At 32.6% G+C, this 17,434-nt stretch overlaps 1 protein-coding gene across 1 annotated transcript in view; it reads right to left on the bottom strand.

The window, feature by feature from the left end:
* LOC117176261 (ARL14 effector protein) overlaps positions 1-10,337 on the bottom strand; it is an 11,825-nt gene extending 1,488 nt beyond the window's left edge. Inside the window, exons 1-2 of the mRNA XM_033366423.1 lie at positions 10,205-10,337; positions 9,932-10,080 (exon numbers count right to left, since the gene is read on the bottom strand). Coding sequence (XP_033222314.1) covers positions 9,932-9,976 — 45 coding nt within the window. The 5' untranslated portion in view covers positions 9,977-10,080; positions 10,205-10,337. The remainder of the gene's footprint in view (positions 1-9,931; positions 10,081-10,204) is intronic.
* Between the last annotated feature and the right edge of the window lie 7,097 nt (positions 10,338-17,434).

The following is a 17,434-nucleotide window of genomic DNA, read 5'->3' as shown; positions in this document are numbered from 1 at the left end:
TGAAAGAGGGAGCTCTTATTAATATTTTGACACCAAAATCATGTCGATACACCTTACCGACTGCGAGTAAAGCCACCCACGCTTTAACTTGACAGACTGTAAATGACCACCTTCCATTCGATACGCAAAAAGCAGCTCTTTTTCGGGCATTCTGCATGACCTTGGCCAGCATTTCGGGCGTTATAATAGCAGCCATTTCGGCTCGTATGTTACCTTCGAGTTCGTCAATGGTCTTCAGCTTGCTGGCATAAACTTTACTTTTTAAATAACCCCAAAGAAAAGTCAGGTGCAATCAAATTCGAATTTCTCCTATATTCGTTAACGATAAGCACGCACAGTTTTCAAGATTGAGCAATTGTTTTCAAAGTATAGCGCTACAATTTCAGCGCATTAATTCGGTGTGTATTACTCATAGCTAAAATAGTACTGAATGTCGTTTCAGAATCGTGCACATTTGTCGAAAACAAATGTTGTGATAATAAAAATGAAATAAAAAATGTTGTAAGAGTACAGGTGTAGGATAAATACTTGAATTCAACCCGAAATAATCAATTTTTACAAGAAATGCCTTTTACTGACTGTAGAACGTTGGCTCATTGATAAAAACAACGGAGCAAGGATGTGTAGCCAACGGAAGGGGCAATATGTTGCGGCTACACTAGATTCGCCGTCGTAGTCGCCAGATGCAAACCGAATCAAAAATTTGGGGGCGTAGTCAAGCAGAAGCTTCGTGGAAGAAAAGTTTTCCCTTTGCTGCAATTATCTCCACAAATTCGCCAAATGGTGCCATCAACTTGGTTGAAAGTATGCCCCAGAGATGCCAGGCAATTGCCGATGCCTATGGTGGCTGGTCTCTGGGCGCATTACTAACGTAATTGCATGTTTGTGATGATCATGTATAATGTATCAATGTATTTAAAGTAGTCATATTCATCAATTCCTATTCATATTTTGGTCACATACACACACGCGCGCGCGGTATATCACACAGGTTAGACGTTGTCATAGGTGTGATTTGCCGCGGCTGTACTGGAAGTAATGTGATTTTTAGATAAATTTACTCAAATATCAATACGAATAAAATTTTATTTTACCCACACGTTCTGCAACTCTCCTCTCCTTACCAAAGATTTCTTCTGAATATGGTTACAATAATTAATAAGCAGTTGCGACCAATTGTCCAGAAATAGTGTCGAAGCAGGTCTATCCGAATCTCTGTATTTCAGCTAGAAAATTTTTAGTCCTGATTGCTATAAGTTTGAACTATGTAAGCCTAACATATTTACAAAAGTGCAAAAATTAATAACTGCCAGTTTGTTTGCGACAAACGTGTTCATCCCGAAGATAGTTTTAGTTTAGTTTACAGGCGGGCAGGGAAACTCCCTGCCGCTCAAGCTCATTTCCTGCACTCTGTCATGACACCCACTTCCGTACTTATTCAACAAAAAATTCATGTAGGTACCCTACGGAATTCGCTCTTAGGTCTCTAAAACGTCGCGATTTAACTTTTTTGCAATTGAATAGGAGAATGAAAACAATTGTTTAAGCCTTCTTAAGATGAAAATATCAAGCTCGAACTTTAGGTACTTGATTTTAACCCGCGGGTACCCAGGTATCCACCCATAGAAATATACGTTTAAAGCTCATCTCAATGACCAGGTATTTTTTTTTTTTAATATCCCAAATAATCCTTTTTTTAACTTTTAAATTTACTAAGAGAATTTTCATCACAAATATGTTCTTTACAATCACAACACGACTTTCTAGTTTTCCTTCGTTTTTTCGGCTTGAAAATAGCACATGTGACAGGAATCTGTTACGACTTTTCTACCAGTATTCTCTTGGAGGTGCAGAATTTACAGCAGCTTCAGTTCTCACTGGTTTTTTTATGTAGCTGTCGACTGCAAGCTCTGTGGAAAAATTGCTCATAACTTGCTTAATCTGAGAATGCTCTTCTACGGCAGGCATTGCAAACTCCTGGCTTAGCTGTCGTAAAAATAAACGACGTTGATCACTCGTTTTTTTCATCACATTATTATTGGCATAATAAATTATGTAAGCAGCAACAGCAGCAACGTCTGATATATTAAAAAATAAAGCAAGTGGCCATCTATTAGTTCGACGTTGACCCTCCAGCTGTTAGATAAAAGAATACTTTCGTTTCAGGGGCGCAGAGATAAAAGAGACTTCACTGTAAAAATAATCAGGGTAGCCACAAGATTGAATATTTCAATTTCCCTGACTTTTCCCTGACATTTAGACGAATTTCCCTGAAAGGAAATTATTACTAAAAACGAATAAGGTTTCAATAATGTGCTAAGCAAAATAGTGAAACAAGCCAGAAAACTGTGCTTTACATGGCAGTATGGATAAATTAAAGTCGGACAACTCAGCGGCGCCACTAACTAAAAACAAAATGTCATATGATGACTATTCATTTTTGAGAAAACAGGGCGGCGCTAGCTTGCCGTCAACTCAGTGGCGCCATCTAAAAAAATCATGAAATTACAAAAAATGACTAGGTTACATTTTTTTGCTATTTTCTGCTTTACAATGCGCTATGAATCGCTTTCGTAAAATCAACTCTTATTTAAGAAGAGTTACCCCCTGTAATGAAAAAAGTATTAAAAAAATAACTAGGCTATTTTATTTTTCTATTTATCTGCTTTCCAATGTGATATGAAACATTTTTTTAAAATAAATTCTTATTTTTAAAAGCAACCTCCCCTGTGCTGCAAAAACGTATTTAAAAAAAAAAAAGAAACTGTCTAGATGGAAAATACGTTTAAAATATTAACACAGTATTTTCAAAGCATAACTGAGGAGCAAAATTATTCTTCACCCCTAATGGCTACAAAAACAACCCCCGTATTTGTATCCGAATACAAACCTGCAGACTGATGCCAAAAATTGTACACATTAACTATTAGGATGTAATGAAAACACGTATTGGAAAAAGTAGTTATCTACATAGATGGAAATTACTTATAAAATAGTAAAATGTTACTTTCAAGCATAATTATTTCTCACACCGAATATTTACAAGAATAACCCTCATAATGTATAAGCTAAAATGGCAACATCGTTTACAAAATTATTTTCCAGTCTATGTATGTATATTCGAAAAATATAATTTACCTTTTTCGATGCATCTTTTAATGCCGTTAAACAACTTGCAGCACAACAAATTTTAAATAAGAAGAATCCATTTTTATATAACGAACAATCTAAATTTTCAGAATGATTGAAAATTTTTTGAGAAAAGACTTTCTAAAATAATATTTTTCAAATAGTGATTAAAACTATTTTTAAAGATAAGTTGAAATAATTTTAAAACCCTAAAAAGCAGACATGTGACTAGGGATGCTTGGCATCAACATTTTCGTTCTGTACATAAATGTCACATAATATCAAGTCGCCAATTTATTATCTCCTTCAAATACAGGGTCGTGGTCTTTCTGCTAATAAATATTCAAGATTCGAACTTGTGAAAATTCGATTTTATTAAGTTAGTTGGGTTTCTTGATTTTTCCAGCGGGTTAACATGGTAAGGAATTATGTTCCAACTGTCCCAGGAAACCACCCCTAACGTGAAATATGACTTCGTTTGATGAGAAGGTCGTTGAGAATCTTTTCGACTCTGATAATATCAAAACTTCACAAATTTCGAACATATCCAGGTATATCAGTCACCTGGGTTTCCGACAGACCCAATGCTCCGAGGTATGAAATTCTAACATCCCCAAAAAAATACCCTTGTCGCGAAATTGGTCTGAATTTGATTGGTAGTAGAATGTGTACATTTTAGGACACTTACCTTAGTGAAACCCATATAAATTCGACCATATCCAGGGAGATCGGTCACATGATTTTTTTATCGACCTAAGGTTGTAACGAATCAAGGTTTAGTATCCCCATAAAACTAACCTTATCGCAAAATTCATCTGAATTTGATTAGTGGTACACTATGTACATTTCTAAACAACTGCATTAGGGAAACCCATACAAGTTCAACGTTATCCAGGTAGATCATTCACTTGATTTTTTTATCGACTCAATGATGTAAATGATCAAGTTTTATTAAACCCATAAAACTGCCCTTATTGTGAAGTTAATCTTAATTTTATTGACATTATATAACAATTTTGTACAGAACAGAATGCATTTTTTCGAATGTGATTTGGGCAAATGGTTCTCATAGATAAAACATCAAAGATAAAACACAGATAAAAGCCAAAAGGTATTTTAAAATATACATGTAGATCCCCAGCATCCCTGTTCACAAAAGTGGTTTTTAGGATTTTAAAATGATTTCAACTTATCTATGTCGATATCGACTTTGTTCAATACGTATTTTCATTACAGGATGTTTCTTTTTTATAGAAGGGTTAATTTTACAAAAGCAATTTATATGGCATTGAAAAATAAAGAAAGAACACAAAAAATAGGAGCACAAAAATCCCAGAATTTAAAGTACAAAATTTTTGGCATCAGTCTGCATCAGTCATAATTTTGCTCCTTAGTTATGCTTTAAAAATACGGTGTTAATATTTTATAAGTGTTTTCCATTTAGATAGTTTCCTTTTTTTAAATACGCTGTTGCAGCACAGGAGGTTGCTTTTTAAAATAAGGGTTGATTTTACAAAAGTGTTAATATCACATTGGAAATAAAAAAAAAATAGAAAAAAATCTAGCGTAGTAATTTTTTTAATACTTTTTTTCATTACAGGGGGTAATTTTAAAAAATAAGGTTTGATTTTACAAAAGCGATTTATAACCCATTGTAAAGCCGCTGAGTTTTCTGACCTGAATAATTAACTAAAAGATATGTATCCCAACTGTAAATAAAGAAATAACTACAAATAAAAAAATAAGAATCGAATTATATTTTTAAAGGATGCACATTGAAAACATATTAATATTGATATTAGGAAGTTATTATAAAAACATATAAATTTCTATTATCCCTGACAACTGCTTCATTTCCCTGACAAACTTTATTTTCCCTGGCTTCCCTGACATGTGGCCACCCTAATAATAAAGGGTTTATATATACTTGGACAGGCTCCTAATATCTTATCATAGTTCATAATTATCAAATGTGAAGCAAAGGGATTGAATTCCACGAAGTAGAATAATTATACCTAAGCATTTCAGTGAGTGGGTACCCAGGTACCCTGGGTGTTAGCGTACGTGGTATTTTTTCGATGTTGGCATAAGGGTTAAGAGATAACCATTTTCAGAAATATGTTTAATCTTAAAATTAACCATCGGAATATTATTCGAAAATCAATAAATTGGGAATAAGTCATTTGATTTCAAGTGTTCAATGTTATATTACCATCCAAACAAGAAAAATAGTAACTACATTGTGGATGAGTCCCCTGCCAACCTAACCAAACTTTGAATGGCAGCGGACTCATCCAAAATGTACTTACGACTTTTCTTGTTTGGGCGGCAGAATAGAATAATGTAACCTATCATTCTGTTGAACTGTTTACTTGGAAAATGCATTATAAATGATTCATTTATAAACATTTAGTGGCCATAGCGTACTTATCATTTGAAGGAAAAATCAATGTTTTGAACCTCATATTAAGTCATGCCCTAAAACAATTTTCGACATCAGCTAAAATACACTTATAAAAATATTACAATTTATTCTAATATATTCTAGATTGCACATAATTTTCTATGGATAACTTATTTCAACATTTGGCGATGTTTTAATAGAGTATATTATGCTTAAAAATTGAACCTCGTTTTCTCAGTTTGCCAGTTGAGGATAATGGCGTACTATAATTTTAGGACGACGATGTGTCTTGCCATCAGATGTACACAATCATCGTCGATGCCAAACCTCCCGGTCGACATAAGCGCAGAGAAACCAAAAACCTAGTCGACCTCGCAGATGGTCACCCATTCGAGTGCTATCCCCGCTCGAAATGGCTTAACACCAAGACTCTTCCCCAGTCTAGATTTACTGCGAAGCTAATGCCGCCGTAACCAATATCCTAATTGAGAGTTTAATGGAAGGCCCTCTTTCTAATTTGTAATATTAGCAGTAAGTTCCTCGCAAAAATGAGAAAATGTGTTAGGAGAAATAAAATGCTACTGGTGTAACGGACAAGGCTTCCTACAAAATTTGTTTAAATTAATAAAATATATTACAGATATCTCATTTTTAATTATATTAATGAACTTCTAAGTGTCGACCAATAAATTCTTTGTACTTTAGAATTTATATCAACTAAAACAAATTGTCGGCGGTGTAACGAAATCAGAAATTTAAATGTGTGTTGTTTGAAACGAACATTTAATATTTTATGTGTTAAATGTGCATGTGAAATATATTGTTTTTCTAAATAGCTTTCAACTTCTTCTTGAAGCGCGGTTAATAGAACTACGACTTTTTTTTAACATGAGTCAATATGTTATCATTAATGACAATTTTCCCCGACCTAAAAAATTGAAATTATAAATATTTCTTTTCAAAGTGTCTATTTGTACAGGAAATATTTGTGTTAACTGTACAGAATAGCATATAAAAAGGATTGGTGCTTATCGCACGGAATTTATTTTACTCTTCACATAACATTGTTTTGTAAGATCGTTTGACGTCTAGCCTCAACCGTTTTTATACTCAATTAGTATGAGGAAATAGGATAAACAGAGGTTTTACCGACATTTCAAAAAAAAGTTTTTAGAAAAAGGAGAATATTAATTTATATGCTTATTGTATGGTAACGAAGATGAATTAATCTGAAAAGGCACATTTTTCCCCGTTTTCAGGCAGTAACCAGTAATATAATTATTCTTTGCCAAACTATTGTTATCTTTATTTTTAACTAATTATTCAAATTCAGTGAACGACATCGATATTGATTTATAATTTATAAAAGAATTTATAAAGTTAGTTTTAAATAATTCGATGTATTTATTTGCTTTAGATAATAAAGAACATAATTTTGTATAATTATGTGTGTTTTTAGAAGAAAAGACGTTGTTTTTGTCGAGAATGAATACTTTCGATATTGTATGCTTATGTTCATTTAATCAGTTCACGAATTTTCCAAATTCATTCTGAAGTGCCGGTGATTGACTTTTGAGGGTCAAAAATCCAAAAATTAGAATAGCGGCTTTTCCAGCATGGCTCTTTAAACTAACTAATCAATTCTTCTTTACATTCAATGAATTCTAAATAAAAAAAGGCGGGGGAGGAGCATTTTCAAATCATATTATCACTTTATGAAAAAAAACAGGCTGAGATGCACCTTGTGCGCATGACTACTATCACTGCCTTAACGACTAACGATTAATCCTAATCGAGTTTATTTTGACGGCATCTGTTTGAATATTGTCAGTCAGGTGCATACTATTTCGTACATTTTAATAATTAGAAACAATGAAAAAGTTGCAAAAATCTTCTTGCTCCTTTTGTTTTCTTATATCTTGAGGTCTGAAACTGCTCTTCCTCCACCTTTCTCAATTAGAATTCATCGAATTGTAACAAGTTTTTTTCCTTAGTTAGTTTAAAGGGACATACTGGAGAAGCCGCTATTATAATGTTTTACCAAAAAATTCGTATAATTCCCTACAATAAGAATGTTTTAAATATATTAAATCTACTCAAATTTAAGACTAATATTTATTTAATTATATTTCAAAACATAATCATTTAACCTCTCCCTACCGAAAAGAATCTTTGAGTATATACTAAAAATTCTTTAGGTTAAAGAAGCTCAAAGAAATTCTCCGCAGGCACTCAGGTAGATATTTTTAAAGGTTCAGGAAGCTCGTTTAAATGGTCTGAAGGCTTTAAAATAAAGCAGTATCCATTTCATCGCTGTGTACCTGTTCGTCTTACCCTTTCCACTCGACTTCTCCTCACGTCCCTGACTGAGCGAAATTGCTATGGCGGGCTTTGCCAGAGGGGGGGCCTCCTTTGTCCCAATGAGGCATAAAATGCCATGCATAAAAATGTTCTAGTTTTGCAATCAGCTAATTCAAAATATCATATTCGGAATCTGTGTTTCTTTGCGATCCCAACTATATGTAACTTGCAATGAAAATATTAAAATTAGACTAAGTTATGGCAGATATTAGTTTGTTTTGACCCTGACCAGATAGCATCATGAAATTTTCCGTAGAATAGTTGAAAATGCATCAGTTTATTTGGTTGAAAAATCGCCTGTTGACAATTTAATAGAATATACGGATTTTCACCCAGCTACCTAGAAGAATATTATCCTTGAAACCAAGTACTTGAATTTTTAAACCAGAAAGACGAATCCTTAACAAAACAGTACACAATATAAGTTATTTATTATACATTTACAGATTTAGACATACGCATTAATTTTATAATATTACAAATGATGGTCGATTCTTGGACAATCGAACAGAACTAGGGGGTGAAAAAAAGGATTTTGAAAAATAAAGGCCACACTGGTGTATTAAGCACAAGGGCAATTTATTAAAAGGAAATTAAACTTCACTTTCCAGGGAATAGAATTAAGATGAATATACTTATTATAGTAGATTATAACATGGAAAATATAAGTATTTGGTTTCAAGTATAATATTCTTCTAGGCAGTTGGATGAAAATCCCTATATTCTATTAAATTGTCAACAGGCGAATTTTCAACCAAATAAACTGATGCATTTTCAACTATTCTACGGAAAATTCCATAACGCTATCTAGTCAGGGTCAAAACAAACTAATATCTGCCATAACTTAGTCTAATTTCAATATTTTAATTGCAAGTTACATATCGTTTGAATCGCGAAAAAACACAGATTCCGAATATGATATTTTCAATTTGCTGATTGCAAAACTATAACATTTTTATGCATGGCATTTTATGCCCCATTAGGACAACCCCCCCCCCCATTGGCAAAGCCCGGCATAGCAATCTCGCTCAGAGACGCGAGGAGAAGTCGAGTGGAGAGGGTAAGACGAGCAGGTACACCGCGATGAAATGGAAATCGCCCTTAAAATATCCTTTCCGAAATTGAAATGAGAATACGATCATAAATAACAAGCAGAGAGGCTATCTCAATAGAGAAACGGGTAGCCGACACTCAAGGGTCCTTTGTTAAGTTTTCGGATTAAAATTTAGAAGTAGATATTTTTTTGATTTCATAGTTAACAGCCTAAAACATAATAATTTGGAATCTACGGGTTTCGATGACTTCAGATATCTAACTTTTTTTTTTAATACTTAAAATTAGAATTAATAGAACGTTTTTCGTAAATGGAATGAGATACGCCAAAAAAGACAACATTTTTGACTTCAAATAGAAAATTGTATATCAGTATATAAGTTATAATTATAAATAAGTATAATGCGAAAATTCAACAATTAAAAAAAAGTGTTAATAATTTGAAGAGAAATTTAAAAAGGGAGAGCGGATTAGCCACGACCAACTACTGTAAATAACTCTGCCCGCCCAGTAAGTGACGAATACAAAAGGAACATTATATTACCGTCGCACCACTCTTAAAAGGACCACTAAAAGATTCTTGAAAAGGACCCAAATCTCTCAAACTATCTCAAAGACTATTATGTTTCAAATCGACTTTGTTTAAGACTCAAATGGGCCAGATTATTTCGCTAAAGAAAACTCAGGGACTTCTTTCGGTAGGGCTGAAAGTAATAAAATAAGAAATAACTTTTCTCCTAGCTTTCAGAGGACTTTCAAATTAACGTCATGACTAATTTTTATAGTGTCAACATGTCCTTCTGTATTGAATAAATATTGAAATACAAATTGTATACATAATAGAATATTTATTCATGTACAAATATCCTATTTTCTGTATCTCGAATTTTAATTAAAGCATTTTCATTGCACAGTGTCGTTCACTAGAAGGGGTTCGGTAATACCCCTTTTTACCCTACATATTATTATCAATCTTGTACTCACTCTGACAGCTCGGGTATCGAAGGGTTTTTCGGTTTGGTCATTCATAATTTCCCCTTATAAAATAAAAAATGCACACCGGTTTTGAAGAAATCCGCGACAAGAAATTTCGTTAAATGTCCGCGTCAGGCGATATGAATGAAGGATATAACCTAAAAATAATAGTTTGTTTATATTCATTATATATTGTCAAATAACTGAAACTTACCATAAAAATTGCGATTATTAAAACTTATAAATTGAATGTCTTAAATAATACTTTTCACGCTATATTACCTTTGTATGTATAAAAGCCAGACGTAGGAGTTGCAAACAAAATAACAAATTCCTGCAAATAAGACACGCATGCTAAGAATACCTTTCGGCAAGCCCCAGCATGATACGAGATGCAGGCAGGATGCATCGAGAGGTTTAGCCAGGCTCGCTCAACTCAATAAGAGAAAATGGCGAAATTTAGAACTTTGGCGCGGAGGGTTGAGAGGCAGCGAGGGGAGTCAAATTAGTTCTCCTGCCCATCGTAGATGGCGCAAATTGGTGTAAAAAGCGCGTGCGCGGAAAACTGTTTGTTGTCATTACTGTCACTTGTTGTCTGGTGATGTCACTGCAAAATGATGCACATGTGACACTCAAAGAATAACATAATGGATCGCAAAGGTTGTGCAGTGAGTGGCTGTGGCTCTAAGAAAGTACACGAATAGGAAGTGATAGGACACAAGTTTCCAACGCGACGTTCTATAGGTTTGCAGTGGGTGGAAAACACGGGCCATAAAGTGCTACAGAAGTTACCGTATGAGACCATAACCATAATTAAGTAAATGAGAAACGTAAAATGAGAAGTTGAATGCTAATTATCTTTAATTTATTATTTTTCGTTTCTTGTTTCCTTAGTTTTGTCTTTATTCATCCCTTTTTCTTAAATTATTTTACTACTTAACACATCGAAGGAAGAAGCATGCACATCTATAGCGACCAATCCATGCATGCTTCTGTAGTTCTCCTGTCCATCGCAGATTGCGCTGAATTTAGCCATTTATTTCCCATGTAATTGACCGAGCCTGGGTTCAGCTAGTACATGGGTACGGCCCATCGACATATAGAAATGGACCCAAAGCTGGGTCGACTCCCATGGGCGCGTGTGATCACATATACTTTTGTAGTTATCCACCTCCTTGTAGATGGCTGTACTGCAGGGGCATAAGTGGGGGTAATATTTTCTTAGAATATCTTGGCGCCGCCATTCTAGTGTTCATTAAGGTTACGTTTTCGTCAACAAACTTCAAATTTTGCTAAGTTCGAAAAAGTTGTGTCTCGCCGTATGAAGTGAAATCAGGACATTGAAAAATGAACAAAGTTAAAGTAAATTAAAATGTTTGTGCTGTGCCAAGATGTCACTGATTTCACTTCTCTATTATAATGCGAATAAATAAAATGTTGAAAAAAGGTTACATTTCATATATTATGTAATTCTTCATTTATTGGAGAATTATTGCAGAATTGTACAAATTTATGCCGAAAAATGGTACAGAAAACAGTATTTACACATTTTTCGTCTTGAATTTGTATAATTTTGAATTAATTAGTTTATTTTCTCTAATTTTAATTCATGCAACACATTCAAATAATATGCATATTTACGTGCATGAACTCATGGATACGCTTTAGTTTTCCACCTCCTTGTAGATTGCGCTAGTGTCGCTATAAGTGGTCAAACGCGCCCATGGGAGTGGACCCGGCCTGAATGGACCGGTAATGCTGTGGGGAGAACGATAATAGGCTCTAGAGAGAGAAAAAACATATGAGATGAAACGTATCTCTTTCTAGATAAAGCTAATTGGTGGAGAATATTTTCGTTCGGTGAAGCTTGGCGCAGCACAGGACCGTGCTTTGTGTCGCGAGTGCCCCAGTAATGTGTCGTTTATCGCACTTTTCAGAATTGATTTATTTATAATTTATTTAATTATAATTTATTGTAAATAAATGTAAAAAATGGTGGCAGCTCGTGTAGTTTGTGGACGTTGTCAAGACGTTTATATGGAGATAAATATTCATACGTAAGTAAAGTTATTGAATATAGTAAAATAAAAAATGTTACAACAAAAACAAAACCTCAAAATATGAAGTTTTGTACCTACGTAATACAAATGGTTATTTTTTATGTTATAGAAATATTGTTCAAATTTTTGACAGTTTTTACATTATTTTTTAACTCACAAAACGATTATTATTGTAGCATTTTCAATCCAATTTCAAGAAGAATTCAAGGTTACCAAGTTTTTAAAATAATCTATCTGAAACAGGTTATTTTACATGAATGTTCTTTAAAATTCAATTTATTATAACTACAAATTTCTAATGTACGTATAGGAAGAGGTAACTGCACACCTGCGCATTCCAATATAAGATCTTCCTGTAATGTGTGTATCACTTACGGTAATGTTTCTATTGCCAGTTTCAGATAGTATCTGGGGACGTCCGTTATGATACTTTATAGCATCTCCTAATTCAGTTTTTAAAAATTTTCATTTTTGTGGAGAAAAGCCGGGGAAACTGTAAGTATCACATGCCCTTAAGTAAAAACATTCCAGAGCATTATTTCAGCTCATAAAATTAACACCAACAATTCTTTGATGGGTAATTGATATATAAAAAAATATAAGTCATAGAAGTGTAAAGGGATTATTGAAAAAGTATTATTTTAAAAGTGCTTGCACACGTTTGTTACTAACAATAGGTATTGAACATGTATAAATAAGTATGTGTTTTTTGATAAAATGATTAATAGGTACTACATATTGAGAATACGTTTTGTAATAACAAATATAAATTATTTTTTTAACAAATTGGAAGTCGGAACCATATTGAAAAAATAAAAATGCTAAGAGAAAACGAAATATTATGATAAAAAATGTAACAAAATAATATTATGATATAACAATATCTTAGGAAGTTAAATAACGAAATTAGCAAATGTAATACTATCTTAATGTTTTCTTCAGTATTATAAATTAGGAATTAAACAATTTTGAATGTTGTTAATTCAATTTTTAAGAAAGAGAAATTTTTTATTTGTTAAATATAACAAGCCAATGAAAATGGTTGTATGTAATTATTTCTTTAATTCAAACACATGTTTATTGCATAATTTACTGTTATCAAGTAATAAAATGCATGTTTTCAACAAAATATGCATGGAAAAAGAGGGGGGGGGGGGATTAAATTAATTAAACGAATATGTAGATATTAGCAAAATCAACAAATTCAGTATATTGCTCTAAAATGCACAACTAAATAACATACAATATAAGTACTATAATACATGAAAATTTTTAATGTCATATATATATTAATGCAAATGAAACATAAATAACACCTTCAATGCATGTAGATATTCAACAATACTTCACAAAACTTACAAACTAATTGGATCAGTCAAGGACAAATTTAGAAAAAAATTTAGTGTATAAATACAACCAAAAATTAATCTTTTTAGTTTGCAGTGTTACGCGTTTAAAATATTTACATTCATAGAAAACGTATAAGATTTCAATAAAAATTTCCGTTTTTTAGAACAAAAAATGTTTAATACTTTAGAACTTTTACTATACATAATTTTGTACAGAATTTTTTCAGAATTTAAAAGGAGTGGCCTAATGTTATAATTATAGTAATAATAATATATAATATAATAATATGTTATATATAATAATATGGATGGTAGCTCTAAGAAAGCATCGAGAGGCGACTGTTGTCACCTCCAACGCTCGCGGCCGCTTTTTAAGAATAACAGCTGTCCGTGGCTACGATAAAAAACCGAGTTCACTCGACAACAAGTTGAAAAAAACAACAAAAAATAATATTCTTCTCGGGAAATTTATCTAGCAATTTACGAAAATTAATATTTTATGCAGACTTTAAGGTTTTACACCTGAAATTGCAGAATCTCTCGGGGACAAAATACGTTCTTTTTTAAAGTAAATGAGGCGATATGTATTTTTCCAATTTGCCAAAAAAATGTCTAAGAAATTCTATTTCAATTTTGTGTTTTTCAAAATCTCCAGTTTTTTTAATCTTCAAAAACTTTGGATCTAATTGAGATATTTATCGTTTTCTTTTTTAATTTGACATCGTTTATTGTATGATTTTGGAACCCACTAAAAACTATTTTTAAACTTCCAAATTAATAAAATAGCGGTAGTTTTTCTGAAAATATGACAAGTTGCTTAAAATATCCACAATTATATATTTTTTTCCAATTTCGTTTTAATTTTGTAGTTTCATAATAAAGATATCTTCTGTGTTTTATGAGAGCTAAGTAACTTTTGTTGCAAGGAGAATACTTTTTCTTCATACAATCAAGATTTTCTATATTTTTTCTTGTAAACAACGAGAGATATGAAAACGTTTGAGATAAAGCTTTGCACGTTAAAAAGAATAATTTAGCAATTAAATTTTCAATAAAAAAATAATTCTCCCGGCCTCAAAAATGGTTTAACCGGCATAAAACTGATATGATATATTTCTTCTATTAGGAAAAACTTTGTTTAAATACTGGGAAGAATAAAAAGATGGCATTTTCCAGAAAATCTTTTTTTTTCATCAAGTTTTAAGAAAATAAAAAAAATATTTTCTAGAAAAGCCCACCTTTTTATTCTTCCCAATATTTTTGAAAAGTTTTTGCCAATATAATAAACCCATCTGATCAGGTTTATGTGGGCTAAACCCTTTTTAGGCCAAAGGAATTCTTTTTTTTTCCTACAAATTTTATTTTTAATTTTCCTCGCATATGATGGTGATCTATCGCAAATGAGCAAGTGTCATTTTAAAAGAACGTTTTTAAACGTGCCAAGTAGTTTCTCAAATTTTTTTCGTATCTTTTGCTGTTTACAAGACAAAGTAGAAAATTTGATTATATGGAAAAAAGTTCTCCTGGCGAGGAAATTTATTTAACCCGCATAAACTTACAAGATATCTTTATTATGAAACTAAAACTTTAAAACGAAATTCGCAAAAAATATGCAATTTCGAGTTGTTTTTAAAACAACTTTTCATATGCTTAGAAAAACCACCACTATTTTATTTATTTTGAAGCTTTTTTATACTTTTCGGTCTGTTTCAATAGAAGACAGTAAACGCTTCCAAATTGAAAAAGAAAACAATAAATATTTCAAAAGGACAAAAGTTAGTGAGGATTAAAAAAATTGAGTTAAAAAAAAGCACAAAACATACCTATTTTCCTAGTTTATAATTTTATAAATAATGCTTCTCAAAGTTCTATAAAATATTGCTTATAATAATAAACTCTCACGATACTTTTGTATGAAGACAAAACACTGACATTTCCTGTTTCGTTAACTTATGTGTAATACAGTTGTTTTTATTTTAATTCTTAGTATGAATTTTATTTAAATTATTCTTTAATAATATGTGAAGTATAAAACTTCTAAAACACATACATATCGAGGACATAACCTTGCTATCGGGATCCTTTACTTCTCGTGTCCTGACAATTTGTTCGGGTAAAAAATGTAGCTCACAAACAACTTGACCATTTTTTGAAATGTAATTCTGCCGAGGAATTGCTTAATGTTTTTCTGGAGCAGGACGAATGACGCGCTATCTGGTGACTAGCGGATGAGTTCATCCGTATGTTGTTGGAGTGGCAAACAAAGACAACTGTCGCACGTGCGTAGTGATTCACTCGACTCTCGCGCGCCTCTGTCGGATCTCCTCTGAGGCTCTACCGCCCCCTCCCACATTCCCCTATACGTTTCCCAAAAATATGCCTAAGTTCCGTACCCATGGGCTAGATGTACTGCAACCTACAGAAAATTGTACTAAAATTGTACTAAAGCGCGCGATGTACTGAATGCGTACTGACATGTTTTTCGGCGGGAAATTTAAAAAAATACTTACAAGCTGTTCGGAATCGCAAATTCACGCCACTAAATAATCTTCGATGGCCGAATTTTCTCATTTCCATCAATTTTTGCCAAAAATTCAAAAATTTTTGGTCGGTCTTGACGTTTAAGTAACGTAATTTACTTTAAACATTTACTTTATGTATATTTTTGGCAAGAGCGTTCACGATAATTCTTGCCATCGGTAGATTATCTTCGAAAACTGCGTTTTGAAAATATAAGGTCAAAGAAATCCAATGCATCAAAATTCGATTTACAAGCTGAAGAAATATAAATATAAAATATTTGTAATTGCATAAAAAAATCAGACATAAAAAATACATCCAAAATTTGAAACAAGTACTCACGCGAATTGACAACCATCTTGTTTGACTTGGATATAACATTTTTTGTGGCTTTTCGTCATCGAAAATTTGACATTCTTCAAGCTGATCTTACCTTTTTGGGATATTTTTTAAGTTAGAATATATGTCCCCAGCAAACTGTTCTACAGCACCAGGTAAATTACAGCAAGCTGCTGAAACACATAAAAGTGCAGAGTGGCATACACACCCAAAGACAATTAAATTTGGTGCAATTGTTCTTAGTTTAGCTTGAACACCTCCCTTATCATCCAGCATGACCGCGACATAGTCGGCTCCAAATCCAATTAGATTTTTATACGGTATTTCATTTTCATCAAGTACATTTTTAACGCATTGATAAAGAGATTCCGTTTTACAATTAACTACTTGCACCAAATCTAAAAAGCGATCTTGCACTCGATTTTCGTCCCAAAAACGAACATTAATTACTAAATTTTTGGTCGTCGAAACATCAGTCGTTTCATCAATGATTAGTGAAAATGGATTCTTTTTTAATTTTCTACAAAACTTTTTCTTTGCATACGGCACAAGTACCGTTAACGCGATTTTTCTACATTTATTTCGATTTAGCTTTACATTTGTAGCAATACTTGAATCAGGAAAAGAATGTGCACACACACTGGGGCAATGAGGCCATCAACTGAAAACTAAGTTTTTTCACATAAGTAACGTGTGAGCTTCAATTTCAGCATTAGATAAACTGTCTTCGAAGCATACATTACTCTTTAGCTGTTTTAATATTAGCGTTACATGAAACGGCGTTGGCTTCATTTATATGCGAAGAGTTATTGCTGTGCCTTCGTAAATGAAATGCACCACCCGAAATTGGAGTATCACATATATTGCATACAGTTTTATCATATCATTCACTCGGCCATCTAAATTCGTTCAACCAAGCCGGTCTAAATTTTTGTGTGTGTGTCGCTCTCTTTTTTTCGGATTTCCATTATTTTTAGACTGTATAGGTTCAGTTCAAGACAGTTCAGCATTCAGGACAATCTACAAAAAAATTCTGTACACCTTTAATATTTCAAGTCATATTTACTGCCATTTTGTATAACAATTAATGCTGAGTTTTATTGAATAAGTGTATATCTGAAAATGAAATGTAACTAAAACATGGTTTTTATGCCTACTTGTCCATTTTATGTTGAATTTTCTCAGGGTTGCAGTAAAGTGCTGGCTGTTTTTTCGTCACCTAGATTTTAGTACCAAAGTCGAAG

The sequence above is a fragment of the Belonocnema kinseyi genome, chromosome 7 (genome assembly GCF_010883055.1).
Source record: "Belonocnema kinseyi isolate 2016_QV_RU_SX_M_011 chromosome 7, B_treatae_v1, whole genome shotgun sequence".
Taxonomy (NCBI): domain Eukaryota; kingdom Metazoa; phylum Arthropoda; class Insecta; order Hymenoptera; family Cynipidae; genus Belonocnema; species Belonocnema kinseyi.
This window is presented reverse-complemented; position numbering and strand designations above follow the sequence as displayed.